This window comes from Pithys albifrons, chromosome 2 (genome assembly GCF_047495875.1).
Source record: "Pithys albifrons albifrons isolate INPA30051 chromosome 2, PitAlb_v1, whole genome shotgun sequence".
Taxonomy (NCBI): Eukaryota; Metazoa; Chordata; class Aves; order Passeriformes; family Thamnophilidae; genus Pithys; species Pithys albifrons.
In genome coordinates this window covers 97,935,090-97,956,519 of record NC_092459.1, presented here as the reverse complement: position 1 = coordinate 97,956,519, position 21,430 = coordinate 97,935,090, and the positions used below count along the sequence as shown (strand labels likewise).

Sequence of the window (21,430 nt, the reverse complement as noted above, 5' to 3'; positions counted from 1 at the left end):
TGCCACACATCCAGCCGAGAGCTTTCCGGGAACCCCCGCCAGACCCGGGGGAAGGCTCAGCTGAGAGGAGGAGCGGCGGCTCCCGGTCCCGCCGAGGGGCAGGGCAGCGTCTCCCCAGGGCCCATCCCCGACGCTTCCCGGGGCCGGGAGAGGCCCCTGCGCCAACCTCGCCGCCTCCTCCCGGCGGACCTGGGGCCGCGGCAGCGCCCACCGGGATAACCCAGTACGCGGGCCTAACCCCGCCGCGCTCTCGGCGGCTCCTCCCGGCGGAAGTGACGGCCCTGGCTGCCGGGGCGGTGCTGCCGGGCCGCCCTGCCCGCGCCGAGCTGGCAGCACCGCCCTTCCCTCCCGCTCCCTGCGCGATCCGGCCGTGACGGCGGGCATGGCGGCGCTCAGCCTCACCGTGGACGCGGGGAGCCCCCCGCTCGGTAAGTGCGGGCCGGGCCCCGCTCCCCGCCCCAGTCCCCGCTCCCCCGGGGCATCCGGCGAGCTCTGTCCCTCCCCTCCCTTCATCCCTCCCTCCGGGCCGTGTTGCATCATGCGCCGCTTGTCCCCGCGTGCGGCGCCCGGCGAGGCGACAGCGGGGTCGTGCCCGCCCTTCCCTTCCCATCCCATCCCATCCCTGCCGCCCTTCCCGGGGCCCTGTGCCCGCTGCGGCCTCGGCACGGCCGGCGGGGCCCTGGGCAGCGGCGACGGCAGCGGCGATAGCAGCGACTGCGGCCGGCGCCTGCCTGAACTTGGGCTGAGGGAACTCGGCCACGGCAGAGCCGCGAGTGACTTGGCGCGTTGGGGCTGAATTTTGAGGCAGCGCTGGGTCAGACTCCGTGCTTGTGGGCTGGGCTTCATTGCTGCTTTCTTCTGTCTTCAGTTGTTAATCTGCTGCTAAAATTCGGCTTGTCTGGGGAGCTGGTTCAAAGTTGTGCTGTGAAATTTGCTTTTTCCGCTCCTCACTCACTGCCCTTCGAGGTTATTTTGCCTTCAAAAGCGCGATGAGGTCCTTCATTGCATTTTCAGCCGTCTGGAAACATTTTGTGTGTATTTCATACCATTTCTCCATTTTGATACAGCTGTCCAGAATAAATTTTCTTCCCGTTCTTTGTCATGGTTTATTGATTTCTTTTTCATGCTGTTATTCCCAAATGCATTTCAGACTTTAATACAACTTGCATGAGTGCTGATTTAAGGTATAATAACATGAAAGTTTTAAATAAAATTTCTTCTGATACTTGTTTATATTGGTTTGCCAGAAAAGAAAGTGCTGTAATATGAGTTATAGATTGTCATTAGGTTTAGGGGCTTTGGAGACTTCTTTTCTTTTGATAGCTGCTGAGAGATTGCATGATTGTGTCAGAAATACAGATGGAACATTATTGTAAACATTTATATCAAGAAGACCCCCCCACTCCTACTCATCCCTACTTTGTACATTTCTTCATATCTGCTGTGCACTGGGAAAAGTGTAGTAGCTTTTAATGTCATTAGGATTAATTACATAGCTTGGTGCACTTAAGACTTGTCATTTTCAAAGCATTTCCATGCATGTTATTAAAATACTTACGTGTCTTACAAACATGTTGCATAAGGGATGTCATCCTGAGTCTCACAGCTGGATAACTAAGGGATGAGAAGAACCTTGACTTACTCTTAGTGCCAGAAGAAGGGTTTTCTGCAGAGCACAGGTGAGAGCTAGGGAATTCCTAGCTCCAGTGGTTTGTATTTAGGCCACTGTATTAATAGCTCACAGTATCATCTGCCTTGGGTAGTTCATTATAGTTCTAGGGAAGATAAAGTGCAAAGCATACTATGAAGGCTGTATAGATGCCTTTCACGACCCAGAGTATAGTCCTTTATCTGGTTTCATTTAAGTAATTTCAAAAGCTTGCTGTCTTTGTACATGCTTCTGAGCAAAGTTGAAGAACACAAGCTCCTGCACTTATGCTCAGCAGGCTGAATCTGGACCAGAGCCAATCCAGACATACAGCCAAGTTAGCTCAGTGCTTTGTTTGAGCTGCTGTGTTGTGCTGTAGAGCATTGAAATCAGAGCAGGTTTGCATCAAGCCACTTTGAATGTGGGCAGAGCTGTCTTCCAGTCAGTGATGTAGCCTAAAAACTTTGGTAATTATTTTCTTTCTGGAGACCATTTTTTACTATCACTGGTGAACTACTTACTCTGAAAAGCCTGGGTAAGCTTCCTGCACTTTCACATAGATAGAGTTTATTGGTTTTGAATGGCTAATCTATTCATAAACTTTAAATCCAGGTTAAAAATAGTCTTATCCTTCTTCAGAAAGTACTGCTATATTCCGTAATTCATCTCCATGTGCCAGGGCTGGGATAGAGTGCTTTAGTAATGCTGTTCAATAATGAAAAGCATTTTGTTTAGGGTCCCTACATGTATTGTGGGATTAATTTTTACAATACCCTTAGGAAACAAGGAGTATTGCTGCTGACACTTGCTGAGCTCTCTGCAGTTTGCTGTGTGCTGGATATTGTCAATTTGAAGCTGTAAGGATTGCCAAGAGGAAGCAGCCTCTTGCATATGAGACTGAACATTGATTTTTTGGGGGTGGGTTTTTTTGGTTTTTTTTTTGGTGTTTTTTTTGTTTGTTTGTTTTTGGTTTTTTTTTGTTTTGTTTTGTTTTGTTTTGTTTTGTTTTCCTGGGCTATCTAACTTGAAGGAGCCAGTTCAGTCACCAGGTCCAATTGGATAAGAAATTCAGGTGTTACTGTGAAAAGTGTCTTTCCTGAAAGGAAGTTGAGTATCTTTTTCTCTTGTCCTTTTTAAAGGAGCTCTGCTGGCTGTGGAGCATGTGAAGAATGATGTTGAAATTTCAGTGGAAGAAGGCAAAGAAACCATCCTCCGTGTGTCTGAGTAAGTGACTTTGCATCTCTCCTTCCAGCTTGGGGTCAGCAGTTTTAAAAATCACATGGTTGTAACATTGACTGTAACCTTTCAAGGTAGGTGGAAGAGAAAAAGTACAGTTTTATTCATCACTGCATTACTGATGTCTCTTTGTAGCAGAGGCAAAACATTTATAGTGTATTCTGAACTGGAGCTTCATGAGAAAAGCTCTTGTATTCTTAATTACATGCACTCATGTATAATCATTTATGCTACACCAGTCACTTTATTGTTTAGGACTACCCATAAACATCACAGTTGTAATTTGAAGTATATTAACACTATGATGGATTTGAAATTAGTGATTATTAATATTATAATATTGTAAGTGATTGTAGTGATTACAAGATTATAAGTTTTTTGACTATGGGTTAGTTTTTGAAAGGTTTGGGACAAATTTGTTGTTCACAGACTTGCTGACAAACTCTCATTTTATGAGTTATTTCAGTAGCAGGTGCTGTTAAAGCCATCAGTGCACCATAACCTGGTATACCTGCATGTCTGTAGAAGGGTTATAAAAGCAAAATATTTCATGTGGTGTTATGGAGTTCCTGACTTGATCCTCATACTTTATCACCAACTGAGCATTTCCAGTGTCTTCTGACCTTGGGGAAAGAGGTTGTCACTATACCTTTGTATCTGCAAAAAATCAACAGGAAGACTCACAGTCTTCTGTCATGATTGTTTTACTGGTTGCAAATACTGTTTTCTGTTTCAAATGTCCTGAACTCAGATATGTGTTCTTACTATAATCTGAATTACATGTTGTCTTTTGCTGTTCCTAGTGATGGCATTAAATTTGTGATTTTGAATTTAAGCAAGTGACAGATTGTATTGGGACTTAATTGGTCCAGCTTTAATAATTTTCAGTGTGTTGTGCACATGTTGGGATACACCTTGCATAACAGAGAGTTAATTGGATATTTTTTAGTTGCATAAGAAAGTTTTCCCCCTAAGTGGCCTTAGTCAGGTTTCAGCTTTGTTTGACTTAGGCAGTTTAGGCAATGTATGGACATGTATACCAAAAGATATGCATATACAGTGTACACTCCTCTGACACATTGGAATGATCTTGGAATGTTATAAATTTATATACTTGGCTTTGAAATAATGTTTTATTAAATGATTTTGTATTACCATGCCTCCTTCTGCTGCATTGCAAAAATGCTCACTTTGGTTGTAATGGAACTTGTCAGAAATGTAAAGCAAACCCTTTTCTGCACTTTGGCCCCACGAGGATAATATCTAGAATCATGGTTCCAACAGATGGAAATTTTTGTCTGTTCATGTCCTCTCATCCCTGGCCTTGGATTATGTTCAAGAAGTTATTCCAGACCTCAATATTGCATTAATTTTCTATTCCTTGGTTGTACAATCATTTTAAAAATTGATTCTCTATTTTAAAGTCTGTTAAAAGTATATCTGTACTATGAGAAGCATCAGCTGAACTCACATCTCAGCTAATGCTTTTGGTAAATGGATTTCATGGCATCAGTTCTGCTGAAGCTATCTTGTTTTGGCATGACTTGAAAATCACCTGGGATCTTTCAGATTTTGATTTTTTTCTTTTCCAGGAATCCATTAGTTCTAATTGCTTGACTTGGGGAAAAAGGAAAAAAAGAACATCTTATTTGCTATTCTTCTAGGTTCTATTTTTGAAGCTTAGTTAAAATCTGGTGACAAACTTTTCAGGTAACTAGCTGAAACTTAGCTGTCAGCTAGTTAGCTGAAAAGTTTGTTTCTAATTTGAGATCACAAATTTTATTTTAAAAGTCATTTTTGAAGCCTTAGATTAAAAACTTCAGGTAGTAATACCTCCTAAGAAAAACCACTCAGCACTCTGCACTTGCTGATGGCTTTGTGCAGTGTTTTAGTATACCTGCCTCTTGTCAGATTACAACTGCAGTACAGCTTTTCTGTTTTGTGTTATGAGCAATTACTTGTAGGCAAATTAATCCAACCATTCTGTAATATTTTTTACAAATCATTTCAATAATGATTTATTACAGTTGGAAGTCATTTGTGTTTTGTTTTGTGTTTGCTTTTATTTTTGCCCCCTTCTCTCATCTTTTTTTTTTACTTCTTGAATACTTGCCCTGGTATTTAATTATGTGACATTTTTTGTCGCTCTGAATAGGCACTTACTCTTTGCCTGTAACATTACATTGTCCGAGTTGGTTCTTCCTCACTTAGCTCTCGAGTGAGCAGGCACAAGCTGCAAAAAGACTTTTATAAGTTTTCCAAAGAGACCAATTAGCACTGTTTGGGTGGAAGGTTTTTTTCCCTGAAGAAAATAAACGAAGAGCAAGTAATATTTTACTTGGAGTAACATAGTCCCATTTCATACTTTTATTCAGTTTTGCTTGAATAATCACAGGTGTTTGTTTTAGTATGAACTACTGAAAACAACAAAAATACATTTCACAGACTTCTTAAGGACAAAGGTATTGGAAATATTTTGTTTTCCTCAGTTTGAGAAAGTTTCCTTAAAATCTGATAGCAGTGTGAAATTGCAATAGGATGTACTTGGTGTAAGTTAAGCACCTACTGTGCCTTTTATTTATAGTTATGTTTTATTGGTCTTCTGTGTACTGGATCCTAGATACTGGAAAAGCTACAAGAAGAAAAAACAAATAAACCTCACACCATAATGAACTAAACTGATCCACTGGTACTGAAAATGGAACTCATTCTAATTGTTAACATATCAAGAAGTCTTCTGTATAAATTTTTAGAACTTTCATTGATTTTTGTGAGGCTTGAAGACTATCAAAAATTCTTCTGATTTTATAAAGGACACAGTAGGTATAAAAAAGAAGTAGAGAACAGTGACAGAACAGAATTGGTTGGACAAGTTGGGGTGTAGCTTTCCATCCATTAAATTGAGTAAATATTCAGAAGAACACTTACAGAAACTCCTTTTGTTAATGTCAGTGCTTGTTTAGAAGCAATTGGAGCTCTGTTCTTTCAATCTACACCTACATGGGACTGTAGAGATGACTGTTATCTGGAGAATTGATGCTTGTGATGCATCTTTCTTCCAAAGCTCTTTAGTAAACACTAATATATCTTAGATGAATTTGAAACTGGATTTCTGACAGTACACAGCTTTTTTTAATACTTTATGTAGGGTAGAAAAGGAAGATGAAAACAGAAAGAAGTATGCTCTTTAGAAAGCCTTTCTTCTCCAGATCTATTGAGAATTTTCATAAGCATAATGGGAAAAACAAAGTCAAATTAGTCTTTTATCTGAAGAAGACTGGGTAAAAAAACGAAATACAAGCAGGCAAGTTTGTCCATCAAGGGGTGGTCTCAGTGAAGGATGACTTCAGTGAGTAACAAATTCAGAGGATTTTTCTTCCCCTAAATCTGACCCTTATAACCATGGTGAAGACTTCTCAATTCTTCTGTAAATTGTCAAGGAATCTTCTTTAAAGTCATCCTTCTTTTATGAAAAGAAAACAAATATTGATTAGCTCCTTATGTTCTGGAAAATACATAGCTCAGGTTATGCTGTCAGAACGTGGAGAGAGTGTTTTATTATTTGAAAGAATGATCAAGAGTTTTATTTTCTTAATTTGTATCTCTGTTTAGAAGCTTATTGTTCCATCTGGTGAAAGAAAAGTAAGGACTCATTTATTCTTCTGCTAGATTTATTCAATTTTAATTTTTTTTTTAGCTAATGACCTGCTACCTGTTGGTTCACCCAGAATTTATTTTGTGTTTGCTTTGCATGTTTCAGCTATGTGTGTGCAATTAAAGTTGAAGTGGAGGTAGTAATTTAACATGCCTTTATCTTGCCTCTTCCTTTTTTTTAGACACGTTTCTTTTAATGATGTGAATTCAATAGCTCGGTATCTGGCTAGAGTTGCTGCATCTGCTGGGTTGTATGGCTCGAATCTGTTGGAACACACTGAGGTGAGAAGGAATTGTAGAGTGGTTTGAGTTGGAAGGGACCTTAAAGGTCATCTGGTTTGAACACCCTGCCATGGGCAGGGACACCTTCCTCTAGTCCAGGTTGTTCAAAGCCCCATCCAAAGCCTTGAATCATGTCCCTCTCTCTTGTTTGTTTGTTTGTTTTTCTTTTTCCTTTCTTGGCCTGCATTCAAATTGTGGGGATAATTGGTTTTGGGTTGTTTTTTTAGAACTTGTCTGTTGTTCTACATTTTACTGTCAGACTGAGATTCCAACTCTTTGGAACCCTAAGGGGTTTGTTTTGCTAAGCTTTCGCCTTCTCATAAAGAAGGGGGAAAAGTCTAAGCTTTGAAAGTGTTGCCCTTTCACACCCCTGTGACAGCAATTCCCAAGCTGACAATTCATTGCTATTAGAGAATTCAACTTGGTAGATGCTACTTTTCCCTCCTCACTTTTGTGAGATTTGTTGCCATCAGTTGCTACCTTGTAACACTTCAGTGTAACTCCAACAACACCTTGTGAAATTGAAATCTGAAGTAGTTTTTGCTGTATTTGATGAACAAACCCTGACCCCCCGATTTCTTCCTGAGTTCAACTCAGAATAATCAACCAATTTAAGTTGGTAGCTGAAACTAGCAGATAAATTGAATAAATTGCAATTTCTTTCCTGTGCAATTTGGGGAGGGATTGAAGAACTTGGTTCAGGTCTTTTCTACAACTACTTGAAGCTAATGAGAATCACTTTTCAGCCTTTATAGCTGGTCCCAAGGGAATTGTTGTCTTAGTATTTGCTTGTAAGGCATTTATAAAATTGTAGGTTATATTGTGGCTATTTAAACTTTTTGTACAAACTCCTTGTCTTTAAGTTAAGTGTAAACACACTTTCAAGATTGGTGTTGCTGATAAAATACTTGACTCCTGTATCTTTCAAAAATAAAAATTGTACTTTAAGAAGTACAGTGACAGCTGCATTTGTGGTGCACATATTTTGGAGCAAATGACTGAACTGAATTCTCTGCTGGTTGTAATTACATCTGTGCCTGCCACGTTGACTTGAATATTGGAAGGATTCCCGTTGCAGTTTACAGAACACTTACACATGAAATAGGGCCAGAGGACTGGAAGAGACAGTCAGTCTTTTACAGGGTTGAGGGATGCAATTTATAGACAGGGCTACATTATTAACCAGTGTAATTCTTAATATTTTTTGTTTGTTTATATATGAAGATATAGGAGAAGACTTCAAGAGAAAAGGGTGGAATGTGGCGGAGGAGGGATTTGAGTACTTCAAATCTAAAAGGAAATGAGGAAGAGAAAATAGGGATTGAGGGGAAAGTGTTATTCTTAACCAGTAGCAGTACTAGGAAGATCAAATAGGTCTCAAATATGGTATCTAAGTAGCTGAAGGATAAGGATCATTATACGATGCTCTGTGTGATAAATAAGTACCTAAGAACTGCTGACTATTTTACCAATGGGAACAACTGGAATAACTTCGATGAGGGTGTTATTTTCAGCATTTTGAATTCATGCCGAAGGAAGCAATTAAATGTAATCATTTAGTATAGTTCTGGGTGAATATTTCAGTATAACTTATTTTAAGCATTCTTTCAACATATATTATGATGCATTATCTGATATATTTAATGCTAATGATCCCGTTAATATTTTCTCTTAAACTATTAAATTGATTATATGTTATTTTAGTTATCCAGTATTACTTATTCCTTCAGTAACTTTGGCTGTCTTTTGTCCTTTCAAACTAGATTGACCATTGGCTGGAGTTCAGTGCCACAAAGTTATCCACTGCCAGCCACTTTCTGTCAGCAGTCCAAGAGCTCAACCACTGCCTGTCCCTAAGAACGTACTTGGTCGGAAACTCTATGAGCCTCGCAGACTTGTGTGTCTGGGCTGTACTAAAAGGTAGCAGCAGTACCTGCCCTCTGTTTCACTGGCTTGCAATGAGTGTGTAACAGGAATCTCTAAATTTCCTTTTTTGTCAGTGCTGGTAGTACCTCTTAGCTGTATGACAGACTATATACTGTTATGCACATCACTTTGCCCTTTGCATCACTAGTGATGGCAATAGTATAGTTAGAAAAACCTTAGATTTTTCTTTTAAGTTGTTATATTTCATAGAATCATAGAATCAGTTGGGTTGGAAAAGGCCTCCAAGATCATCAAGTCCAACCGTTGGTCCAACTCCAGTCCATTTACCAGATCCTGGCACTCAGTGCCACATCCAATCTCAGTTTAAAAACCTCCAGGGATGGTGAATCCACTACCTCTCTGGGCAGCCCATTCCAATGCCTGATTACTCTCTCTGGAAGGAATTTTTTTCTGATCTCCAACTTAAATTTCCCCTGGCAGAGCTTGAGCCCGTGCCCCCTTGTCCTATTGCTGAGTGCCTGGGAGAAGAGACCAGCCCCCACCTGGCTATATTTGGAAATTTAAGAGATGTAATCCCTAGGTGGTTTTTTTTAACTTCTTTTGTGTTAACTGTAAGAGTGTCTTTTATTACCTGTTCCCTAAATATGAAAATGTGCCATGTAAAAATATAGACATAAACCTTTTCATAATATTATATTAGTAGGAAAAATTTCTTTGGTATTTACTTTGAATTATTAAAAGTGGTATATGTTACTGTGTGAAGTACCCTTTGGTTAAAAGAAGCTTTGATGATCTGTTTTTCTGAGTTTAGGTTTTATATTCTCTTAGCTCTATGTTTAAAGGTTGTAGGTGACAATTCAGTATAACCAAATTCCTTTTGAAAGTAAAATGCATAATTAAGATTAAAAGCTATCAGCTTTGGGTATTTTTTCAAAGTTACTGCTCTTGAGAAAAATTTTAAGAAAGTTTCATTTTCTTTTTTTTCTCCTTTTCTTTTTCTCCTTTTCCCCATCAGAATCATGGAAGTGGTGTTCCATGAAAATTGGGTTGTAGGAATACAGCCCCTCAAAAATAAAGGATAGTATTGAAAGAAAGCTCACTTAGGATAAAGCCTAGAAAATATCAAATGTAGACACAATAGTGGGGTATCCTATATTTCTGCCTTGAAATAAAATTGTTACTAATTTGAGGTGGATAATCCAAAGAAAAATATATGTTACTTATCTTCCCACACCTTTTGCCTTGATGAATCCTTGATATTTTGGGTTTGGATGGAGTTTGTTTATTTAATTTGCTTTATAATGGCCTGTGTCCCTGTGACTAAATATCTCTTCAGAGAAGAGAGTGTAAGTAGATTTTTTTTAAATCAAAATAATTTTTTAGTCTTAAAAAGCTGCTGTTAGTAACCATTTTATTTTTATAATTTAATAGTTTGAAAAATTATTTGTTTTCTAACAGGTAATAACATATGGCAAGAGCAGCTAGAGCAGAACAAAGTTCCTGTGCATGCAAAGCGATGGTACAGCTTCCTTGGGGCACAGCATGCCTTTCAGTCAGTAGGAGCCAAGTGGGCTGCTGGTACACCAAAGGTTAAAATGGTAAGGTTTACTCAGATCCTCAGGAGAGAGTAGCTTTATTTTTGTGAATACACTGCAAGAAAATTTTATTGAGTTAGAGAATTAAAAATTACCAGGAATCAGTCGTGCAGTTAACAAAACTTTTGTAAACTCTTGTTTACAGCTAAAGCTGTCTCTTTCAAGTTTAGAAAGGCATGAGTGGTGTAATCCAATGCTTAAGTGGAATCATGAAAATGTGGCATCTCTTGATTTAATCAGCACTGCTTTTTACATATATTGTTTGTTTTTTCTGAAGAGAGTTTAAGATCCTGATAGACCTGAAAAGATTTGGCTGACTGAACTGGTTGATCACATTCAGTTTAAGAACACTGAGATATAAAAACTTGGATTGCAACTATTTTCTTTTATGGAATAAATTAAACAACTTGGTAGGACTTTTGAGTCCTGGATCAGACTTCAAGACAGAATAACGTACAACTCCATAACTGATACTGTTTTGGTGTGCTATGAGTAACGTGAAAGTTGTGAAGAGATGAATTTGGGATCCAATATGGAGCTTTTTATTGTCTAGTTTGAAAGGAGGTCTCAGTACAGAAGCTATTATCTAGAGTTTTATATCTGATTGTACACCTAATGCAATCTCTAATTATGTCTCTTTTTAAGGCAACAGAAAAAGAAAAGAAAGCTGATGTTGGGAAGTTTGTTGAACTTCCTGGTGCAGAGATGGGAAAGGTCATTGTAAGGTTCCCTCCTGAAGCAAGTGGGTAAGAAGCATGAATACTTTGAGAAGGTTCTATTTGTGATTTGTCTTAAAAAACCCAAGGTCTGCTTTGGTGAGGAGATTAATCAGCTTATCAGACAAGGCTGTTAAGCCAAATGAGTGTTTAACTCTTTGTCTGCATTACAGCTGTACATTCACTTCTCCTCCATACTTCATTGCACTGTTGCCTGGACTAGGAATAAGGAGTTAGTTGCCAGCAGGTAACATGGTGCTGCTCAGCAGTGGGACGAGTTGAAGCAGGAGGATGGCATTTACATGGATAATGGTGGTGTGTGCACTGCCAGGAGCTGTGGTGTGTACATACAGTCTTTGTGAGTTGGGTCAAAGGACTCAGTGCTTTCCAAGGAAGTTCAGATTTGAGAAGGGAAAGAGGTGTGGGACAGCTTTCCTTGGGGGAGCTTGACACCAGGTGGAGGCCCCAGGGTCCAGACTGTATGGAATACCAAGGCACAAACTCCATAAAGACCACACAGAGGAGATGTGATCCGCCAATATAATAAATTCAAGTTTTAGCCAGCTGTTCATTTTCTGTTTCTTTTTAGAATTGCCTAATAACCTGTAAAATTTCCATGACTGCCTTTCTTCATTAAACTGGCTGTTCAGCATCTTCTGTAGTTATGTTTCTTATTCTGTTACTCTAGTATACAGTATTACTCAAATATTATAACTTATGTATTATGTACATGTATGTATGTAACATATACTGTTCTGAACTTATTTTAGTAGTTTTTAGTGTGCTAATTCTGGTGTTTTACTTAAAACACTGTTTTTTGGGGACATGTTACTCTTTTTTGGAAGTCATTTTAATTTTGTGGGTTTGGGGATTTATATTCAGTTTAGAATGTAAGTAGCCCTATAGTTAAAATTACACAACAACTACCATTTCAAAAAATTCCATTCTTCTGCATGTTGGTAGGTTCAGATTATGTGGTAGCTGCTACTTGGTGTCATCAGCAGTTGGTTTAAGTTAGTCTGTAAAAATGGAGATAATTGCAGTCCAATCTTTATATCCATCGTGACACTAATTTACAGATTTAGATATTTTTAACAGTTAACTAACTACTAAACTTGCTGTAGAAGAAACATAAACATAAATGCATAGTATTTCAACAAATATCCTAGACTGGCATTTTTTGTTACACTTAGGTATTGCTTTCCATTCTTTCTTATTCTCTCACCAAAAAAAAAAATCTAGCTCAAGTAGTGCTAGTGTATATGTTTATTTTTTATTTCCTTTTTAGATACCTGCATATTGGTCATGCCAAAGCTGCCCTGCTAAATCAGCACTACCAAGTTAACTTTAAAGGAAAACTTATTATGAGATTTGATGACACAAATCCAGAAAAAGAGAAAGAAGACTTTGAAAAGGTATGGTGAGTGAGCAGAAAAATCCATTCACTGTGTAGCTAATTCAGGGGTAAAATGGCATGCAGATCTACAGTTGCACACTTTTATTGCACTAGGTTTTTATGGTATCAATATTACACTTAAGGTGTATGCTTGGAAGAAATTCATGTCAGCTCTACCCTAAAAAGCTTAAAGCCCTTTTGCTGGTAGCGAAGATATTTCTTCCCTTTCTCCATTATTTATTTTACAGTATGTAGATATGTAATTCTTGCAATACACTGTCGTTTTCATTGCATAAATACAACTTAGTCTGTAATAAGTAATTTTTTTGGCTTTCATCTCATTTTCTTGTCCCGCCTCCTTCTTTAATTTAAGTCTGATCTCATGTAATTATAGCCTGTGAATGAATGATAAGGGCATGCTCTTTTCTTTCATGCTTATTGTTATGGCTTACCCTTCCTGGAAAAGCATTAAAAGCATCACATCTGGCATGAAGAGGATTTAAGAAAACCAGCTTTCCTGAACATTACAGTATGCAATTTCACTTTGCAGGTTATTCTTGAAGACGTTGCAATGCTGCACATCAAACCAGATCAATTTACATATACCTCAGATCACTTTGAAACAATAATGAAATATGCTGAGAAGCTTATTCAAGAAGGGAAGGCATATGTGGATGATACTCCTGCAGAACAAATGAAAGCAGAGCGTGAGCAAAGAATGGAATCTAAACACAGAAATAACTGTAAGATATTTTAAGTGTCTTCTTGCTTGGTTATCTTTTTGATTTGGCATCAAAACTTGGCTTTCATTAACAAAGATGAAGATGACGAATTGCGTACATTTAGAGTCGCTGTAGGAACTTGGAAGTATTTATTGCTTTGACTGGAATAGGTATGCATTTATTAGGTTTACATTTAGATAGGTGCAGTAAACTTGTGTATGTATGAATTCATCACCATTTATTACTACTTAAAATGTGAAATGTGTGAAAATTAGTTCCAGAATCTAGAGAGGGGCGTGGCATTGATGTTACTGTAGTAGTATAATGCGGTTCTCTATCAACTTCATAATACCTTAGAAAATAATTTATTGTTCTTGTTCTTAGGTGTTAATAAGAATCTACAAATGTGGGAAGAAATGAAGAAGGGAACAGAATATGGACAAACTTGTTGTCTACGAGCAAAAATAGATATGAGTAGTAATAATGGATGTATGAGGGATCCAACTCTTTATCGTTGTAAAAACCAGCCTCACCCTCGTACTGGGAATACCTACAAGTATGTTCACTTCTTCCTTGTGCAGTCTGTTGTAACTTTGCTCTTTCCAGGGCATTTACCATGCCGTAGTAAACTTCTTTTAATTCTTGGAACCTGCTAGCATTTTTCAATCAGCATATGGAATGAGTCTCTTGACTTTCTGCAAATGGGTTTTAAAGCCTGAGAATTTGCCATCATGGTCAGCAGTGAATATTATTTTAGTTTTTGTCCATAAATACACTGTATGCAATGGAGAACTTTGAGTCAAAGCATTGAATTAAGACTTAATGGCTGCGTCCTGGGCAGCAAAGCTGTTTGCTTTAGTGTTCAGAGCTTAAACTGTTATGGCAATTTTACATTACTGTGATTTTGTAGCTGCAGAATATTCTTGATCTACTTAACTGGGTGGCTGCTTCCACTTTCACAGCAACTGCTGTCTCTATGCAGAATGAAGAATGACTACATTGTGCATTGAAGTCAGCCTACTCAGTTGCTCAAGGATATAGTTCAGCACTTGTTTGAAACCTCTCTTTCCAGCTATGCAACTCCCTTTTTGGAAACACTCATTTAAAGTGTTTATAATAGTTGAACTGTCTGTGGGTAGGGGTTTGTTTTTAAACATGAAAGCTTTGCTCATTATTTGGTCTACTAATGATTCCATTTGATATTTAAGGGGAAAAAACATTTAAAGTGAGCATTTTATGTGTTTGAAAAGAACAGTAGCAGTGTAGGGTTGTTTTTAGGCTTGAATATTAAGCCTTCATTTCTTGAAGGCTTCCTTTGTTTTAAAAATGTATTATCCTCTGGATTTTTTTGTGCACAGTTCATTGTGTATGTGTTATTTTAGTCTTGATCTGAAAGTTTTCAGGATCATAGACTATAAATATTTGTAATATATGAATATAAATTATGCTTAGTTTAAATGATTACATGGGAGGAAAGTGTTTTGTTCTTTTGCCTGCTAACTAGAGGTCTTTTTTTCTCAGGGTTTATCCCACATATGACTTCGCCTGCCCTATTGTTGACAGTATAGAAGGGGTCACACATGCATTGAGAACAACTGAGTACCATGACAGAGATGAACAGTTCTACTGGATCATCGAGGCACTGGGCATAAGGAAGCCCTATATATGGGAGTATAGTCGGCTAAACCTCAACAACACTGTGCTCTCTAAGAGAAAGCTTACATGGTTTGTCAACGAGGGGCTTGTGGATGGATGGTATGTTACATGTCTGCAGTTCAGCATTGCTCCCTGAGATACTCATGACTGACACATGCATTTTCAGTTTTGGACAGCATGAATGAATATTGACACAATATTTAAGAACACAGATTAATTCTCTGCATGTACGGTGTGTCTGTTTCCTACTGTACAGTAACTGTGCACATGCACACTCATGTCCTCTAATAAGCATGAGGAACCTTATTTTTGAACTCTGGCTTTTGCTGTGGGTGCCATTTACACATTTTCCGCTCTGAGTCATTGGATGCATTGCTAAGTAATGTCAGAGGAAGGCCTGGACTGAAGAACTTCTGGTCCTATCCATCTAGTCAAATAATTTTTGCTTCCCTCCCACCTGATCTCCCCCTCCTTCTTTCTGTTAATTTTTTCATATTTATTCAGTTTCAGCAGACAGTGCTTGGTGGCCTGGTAGCCTAAGTGTTTATCTAGAAAGGATCAGCTGTGGGTTTACACTTCTGCGAGTAGCTCAGAGTCTAGAGGGGTTCCCTTGTTCATTCCCCCAGTGGGCTGACTGTAGGAGCACATCGTCTGGAGTCATCTCCTCGTAGTACAGGAGTACTTCAAAGTCAGACAACTGCCAGTGTTTTTCCTGGGCTGGTGTTAAGTGATTCTGTGCTCAGCCTATGAGATCATCATTTTACACAATTTCCTAGGCTTCCTAGTTGTCAGGCTCACATGTGCCAAGTGTGCTCTTTTTTCAGTTGATTTTATTTGTCAGTTTTGTTGGAAGGCCAGATTCCTACCTTATGTATGGAGCCACTCTGTTGGAGACAAATTTACCCTTTCATCCCCCTGCTTTTTTTTTTTTTTTGTCCTCCCTAGCTGGTCTTATGATGACCTTTCCTTCAAACCTCCCTGGTTTAAGTTTTAGGTCCTCAGCAAGGTTTGATTCATTTTCTCACCAACTCACATGTTACATTTCAGATTAGGTAATTTTTATTTATTTCTTCCATAAGAGAGGAAAAAATCATAGAATGCTGTCACTTACCAAAAAATAATGTTGTCATTATCGCTCATCTGTGCAGTTGTTTCAGATTCCATTATTCAGTTGCTGTTGGAAAAGAGGTAATGGGATAGAGACATACCTTTTGCCTTGCCAGTTTTTGAGAAACTTAAGATTTCACAAATATAGGAAAGAAGCCGCTTCAGTGAGAGCTGGCTTCCCTTCCTGAGGTGAAATAGAAGAAAAGCTGCACTGTACATTTTGTATGGATAAGAACTCTTATCTTTTCAATTAGATTTTCTCATCTAGCTGTTAGTTCACTAAGAAGACTGCACTGAAGCTGCACCTTTTATGTGTGGCAGTATTATTTCAGGTTTTTATCAGTGTAAGTAATAGGTAGAATTTAGCATGTGACAATAATGAAACCTTTTTCTACTAGGGATGACCCAAGATTTCCCACTGTACGTGGTGTTCTAAGAAGAGGCATGACTGTTGAAGGGCTAAAACAGTTCATTGCTGCTCAGGTGAGTATTCTCTTCTGATTCTTTGAATCTGCCTTGATAAGGACAAGCTTTTGTGAAGCTTCAGTTAAAGTGTTTGTCACTGGGAGGTTTCTTTTTATGAAGGTTTGCTGCTTTCACGTGTACAGCCTCACCACTGTTGGCAAAATGGGCTCTGAGGTTTCTTGCTTTAAAAAGTGTTTATTTGGCAAGTTCAAGATACCTTTCTAAACTGTTTTGATTAAAACAAACTATGGAGGGTTTATAGTTCTGAAGGACTTTGTTTTAAGTTAATCTAAGAGCTAGAATATTTGTATAAATGTATTGGTTTGGATTTTTTTCCAGGGTTCCTCACGATCTGTTGTGAATATGGAGTGGGATAAAATTTGGTCCTTTAACAAAAAGGTATGTGCTCACTTGAATTTATTGCTACTCCTGATATCCTCTTTCTGGGATATGTAGAGATTCCAGCATTCATTGGAGTGCTTATCACAACAAGTAGCAGTTGCAGTCTGTTGCATCATTTGGCACACTTTCAGGAAAATGGAATGTCCCTCCCTTTCTAACCTGAAGAAGCACTAATCCTATTGATTCTCGTATACCAGTACTTACTTGCCTTACTTAGTAGTACAGGAAAAGATAATGATATTTGCTGTAAATCTGATATGAAACTGCATTTCATTTTTCTGCTTTCAAGCTGCGAGCTATCTGTAAGAAGGTATTACTTAATGCTTTTTACCTTAGCATATAGCTTACAGTGCTGTAAGCATACATAGCATAAGCTACCATTTTGCAGCTTCATAGCACAGTCACATTTGCTTGTATAACAGGAGCTCTACAAACCCACTGAAAATGCATTATTCCTAGTTCTAAAAGGCTGCCCATTTCTGGTTTGGCTTATTTGTTGACCTAAACACAAACCTTACTTGATTTGATTCATGTTGGCCGCGTTTCCTTTCTGTGGCTAAAGGACTAACGCGCTGCATATACTGCCTGGAGATAAAGCCAGCACTGCTGGAGTTTCTGACTGGATGTCAGATCAGGAATATGGCATCTTGACACGATTAGTCGCTTTTTGGCAGCGGATGCTTGGACACTATAATAAGGCGAATTGTTTTAATGTGGATTGCATATTTTGTGTGATTGTGGAAACACCTGTTATTTTGCATTGGGACTCCTGCTTGGTTTTGCTTAGATAGTACCCAAGTCTGTTCATTTAAGTAGTTTTTGCTTGTCTGGCATGTGTCTCGTATTTCTTCATGTATTTTGCATTTGATCAGCTACATGCACATAGGTTTATGAATTGGTTCTTTCTGTTGCTGCATAAATATATTTATGACTAACAATTGGTTTAAGGGGGAAAACCCACAATGGTCTTTTAGGGCTTTTTTTTTTTAATCAGCTTACAGTTTTTTAAACTTCTGTGTCAGCTCCTTGGACAACACCATATTTATTTACTAACCAATTTTATTTGCATGTATCTGTGCAGATAGTTTACAATCTGCAATATGACCAAAAACAATTAGTTCCTTACAGGTAGTTCTGAGCTCAAAGACTTCATCAGTATGAGAGCTCATATTTTATATGTGATTCTGAAACCATGCTGCTGCCTTTTTAGCATCAGTCATCTGAGGAAAGATTGTGAGTTTTGTTGAGTGAAATAAAGAGCCTGGTAATAACAGTGTAAAATTCAGTCACTTAATTATCAGAGTTATTATTTTAAATCACATAATGCACCTACATTTTGAGATACATACACAAGTCTTTTTTTAAAGTGTATGTCAAACATTTAGGAGTCTGACTTCAGTGACTACTGACTTACAAATATGTGACTTTTTAGAAGTGTATCATCTTACTTGCTAATGTCAAGTAATTAGATGCTAAATATTTTTTCTAAGATACAGAAAAATATATAGCTGTGTAGTTTTTCTCTTGAGCAGGAGTATATTAAGGAGAACAAAAGTCACTTTATATTAATAAAAGCAGGTGTTTTCCTTTGTATTAGTTTCCAGTTAAACTGGTAGATCTCTGATACTGCTTTTTGCCTTAGATGACAGTTTTACTTAAATTATGTACTTAGGTGCTTCTGAGCACTTTGACAAACCATATTTCAGGTACAAAAAGTGCTCTGAAAAAGTACAGCAGCTGAGTTGGATAATGGACAATAAAAATCCAGGAAGATACCTTAGTGGCACCTTTTCCTTGTCAATCTCATGTTGTAGAAATTCTAGTGAAGACAAGTGTTGCCTTATTATAGTATCTAATGTGTCTGTATTAAAATTGCAGACTTAATTGGTGCTTCCTCTATAGCCAGGTCTGTCCCTGATTCTGCTGGAGCACTGTCCTGGAAAATGACTATGGAATCAGGTCTTATGCTGCCAGAAAAAAACCAAACTCCACTGATAAATTATCACTTTAAATTCAGCTACCTACAGAGAAAATGTTCCAGATGTAATAGCTTGTGTGCATAGTAAAACTATATTGAAGTATCTTTTGATGTCTTCCCTATCAGGGAATTGTGTCATAACTTTGGTTATTTCTGTTGTCAATAGTACCTAATCCATAGTTTTTACTTAGTGTGTTTTAGTAAAGATTGGAAATTGTAAAGCATTACCACTCTTTTCTCACTATTATATAGCTTTGGATGAAAATAACATTAAATTAAACATTTAAAAAATGCAGTAACATAAAGAATACCAGTTAATATTCCTTTTTTTGTGGTTATTGTTTTATACAGTATCATATTTCTCTGTCAATATCACATTTTCATGATGCAACTTCATTTGTTTTCTGTAGGTTATAGACCCAGTAGCACCTCGGTACACTGCTTTACTGAAAGATGCAGTGGTCCCAGTAAATATTCCTGAAGCTCAAGAGGAGATGAAAGAAGTGGCCAAACATCCAAAGGTTTTTTCTTTACTCTCTTAATATTCTTGTATTACAGATCAGTAAGTTTGGAAAGTACCTTGGCTTGGAGAAGTCAGCAAGGAGAGTCCTGCTTTAAACTTGCTCAGACTGCATGAAATAGACCCAAGGTGTACTTTTTTTTACCCGAATTGTCAAAAACTGGGAAAATACTAAACTTATTTGTTCTTTTAAGGGCATGTAGGGAGCTGCTTTTATAAATATATAGAGTGCCCATAGAAGGTGCATTGAAAGGCGTCTCTGGGAGTTTTCAGAAGAGTTGAGGCATTGTAAGTCTGACGTGGTGATCAGACTATTTTTATTATTGTTGGATACCAACTTTCACAGAGAAGTTCAAATATAAAACTTTTTTCAAACTCTATGGATATAGACACTGCTTATCTATAACAGTGAGGAATGCAAGAGATGTCTTTTAACTAATTTATAAAATTAGGCTTATGTGGAGAAGTGATATATTGACCTGTTAATTACACTGATCTCTGTTTTATTTTTTAATATGGCTTTTAAATTTATATAGTAAATAGTTATTTTCAAAGGCTAAGAACTTGCTAATTTGATATTCTTAGTATAGTATCCAGTGAACAAAGTAATATCCCTTAAGAAGGGGAGTATGTGATTCATACAATTCTTTTTTGGCACTACAGTTAACAAAGATACTTTCCTTTGAGTGTGGCATCTCAAATTGTATTTAAGCTTCACTGAAAGCATCTCGGAGATATATACACTTAACACAAGTGAATATTGCTGAGGCTTTAGTTCATTTCTTTGCTTTGATTTTGTTGCTCTGAGTGTTCCTGTATCCATTTCTTGTAACTGACAATTGGACATCTAGTTTCCCCTCTTCCCCATGGCAGATAACAAGGAAACAGATTTTGAGCAGGTGCAAGTGAGAATTCTTCAAGGGTCAAAAAGTCTGAAGTTTGGTCAGATGCAAGCTGGCCTATTCAAACACTAATATTAATAATAAATGCTTCCTCCAATATGTAATGAAATAAATACTGACTAGAAGAAAAAAGCTGCCAACTCCTAACCAGCTGCCAAAGTCTGAACTCACAGCTGTCTGCCTTAAAAAAAAAAAGTTCATCTTGATTTTTGAGATGCTTTAAAGCTGAATATTTTTCATGTTACAAGTGATGTAGTTTTGGTTTATGTCTTCAAAAATCTGTACAGCTGGAAGACGCTTCATTTATATTTCCATTTAAATGTAATAAAGCAAAAATAAAAGTTAAGAAATTAGTTTTGAAGGAAATTTGCATAGCAAAATTGAAGCATGAGAAAAACTTTGGTTTTATCTGTGAGAACTTAAAGATGTATGGACCTTATAGAAAAAGGATGTACTCTCAGTAGCACTGGAGATAGTATTTGTTAGAAGATAGGATTTTTTGGGTGTTCTGTCAGAGGAATGCATGCAACACCTGTGAACAAGAAATGGGAGGGAGTTGTGGAAGAATACTGTAGCTTTGCTTTACTCGTAATGCCCATCTTCTATCTAAATCTGTCCTCTATGGTAAATAAATCAGTGTTTTAGCAGTGCATTATCTTTAGTCAGCTTATTTAATAACAATCTATCCTTTGAAATTGAAATCATCATTCACAGAATGCCGATGTTGGGTTGAAGCCTGTGTGGTACAGCTCCAGAGTCCTGATCGAGGGTGCAGACGCAGAGACCCTGACAGAAGGAGAGGTGGTTACATTCATAAATTGGGGCAATGTTATCATCACCAAATTAAACAGGTAACCTGTTTACTGGAAGATGAAATTAAATTTTGATTTTCTGCTTTTTGTTGATTTTTCTTTTAATAGAAAGCTTGTAACAATACAATATTAATCGTTGCTCATATACATCCATTCTATGCTTACAGATATAGATGTCTACTTTAAAATATGCCACAAAACTGCATTTTAGCATAGAGCATATTTGACTGTAGATTCAGGTCACCAGTCAGCCCTGACACTTCATGTCCTTCTCCTCCAGTGCTCTTCATGTTTCTGTGGTAATATTTCCACTGTGAAACAGTTTTTACAGACAGAAAATAAACCCCAAACATCTGGAATTTGACCAACTTTCACCTTATAACACACACTGCTTTTGCATACTAAGAAGCTGACCTGTCAGTGTCAGTTTTAGAATTGTTGAGGTGGTGAAG

The 21,430-nt window shown here is 37.8% G+C and overlaps 1 protein-coding gene across 7 annotated transcripts in view; it reads left to right on the top strand.

Moving 5' to 3' along the window:
* Window positions 1-295: 295 nt before the first annotated feature.
* The window catches only part of EPRS1 (glutamyl-prolyl-tRNA synthetase 1), a 39,001-nt gene continuing 17,866 nt past the window's right edge, over window positions 296-21,430 (top strand). For 2 of the 7 annotated variants that reach the window (XM_071578983.1, XM_071578973.1), the window contains exons 1-15: window positions 296-428; window positions 2,788-2,872; window positions 6,721-6,820; window positions 8,584-8,740; window positions 10,166-10,305; window positions 10,948-11,048; window positions 12,307-12,433; window positions 12,965-13,157; window positions 13,521-13,692; window positions 14,658-14,891; window positions 16,298-16,382; window positions 16,704-16,763; window positions 17,056-17,076; window positions 19,155-19,265; window positions 20,881-21,017. In XM_071578983.1, coding sequence (XP_071435084.1) covers window positions 383-428; window positions 2,788-2,872; window positions 6,721-6,820; window positions 8,584-8,740; window positions 10,166-10,305; window positions 10,948-11,048; window positions 12,307-12,433; window positions 12,965-13,157; window positions 13,521-13,692; window positions 14,658-14,891; window positions 16,298-16,382; window positions 16,704-16,763; window positions 17,056-17,076; window positions 19,155-19,265; window positions 20,881-21,017 — 1,769 coding nt within the window. In that variant the 5' untranslated portion in view covers window positions 296-382. The remainder of the gene's footprint in view (window positions 429-2,787; window positions 2,873-6,720; window positions 6,821-8,583; window positions 8,741-10,165; window positions 10,306-10,947; window positions 11,049-12,306; window positions 12,434-12,964; window positions 13,158-13,520; window positions 13,693-14,657; window positions 14,892-16,297; window positions 16,383-16,703; window positions 16,764-17,055; window positions 17,077-19,154; window positions 19,266-20,880; window positions 21,018-21,430) is intronic. The other 5 variants (XM_071579005.1, XM_071578991.1, XM_071578995.1 and 2 more) reach the window with 4 other exon arrangements.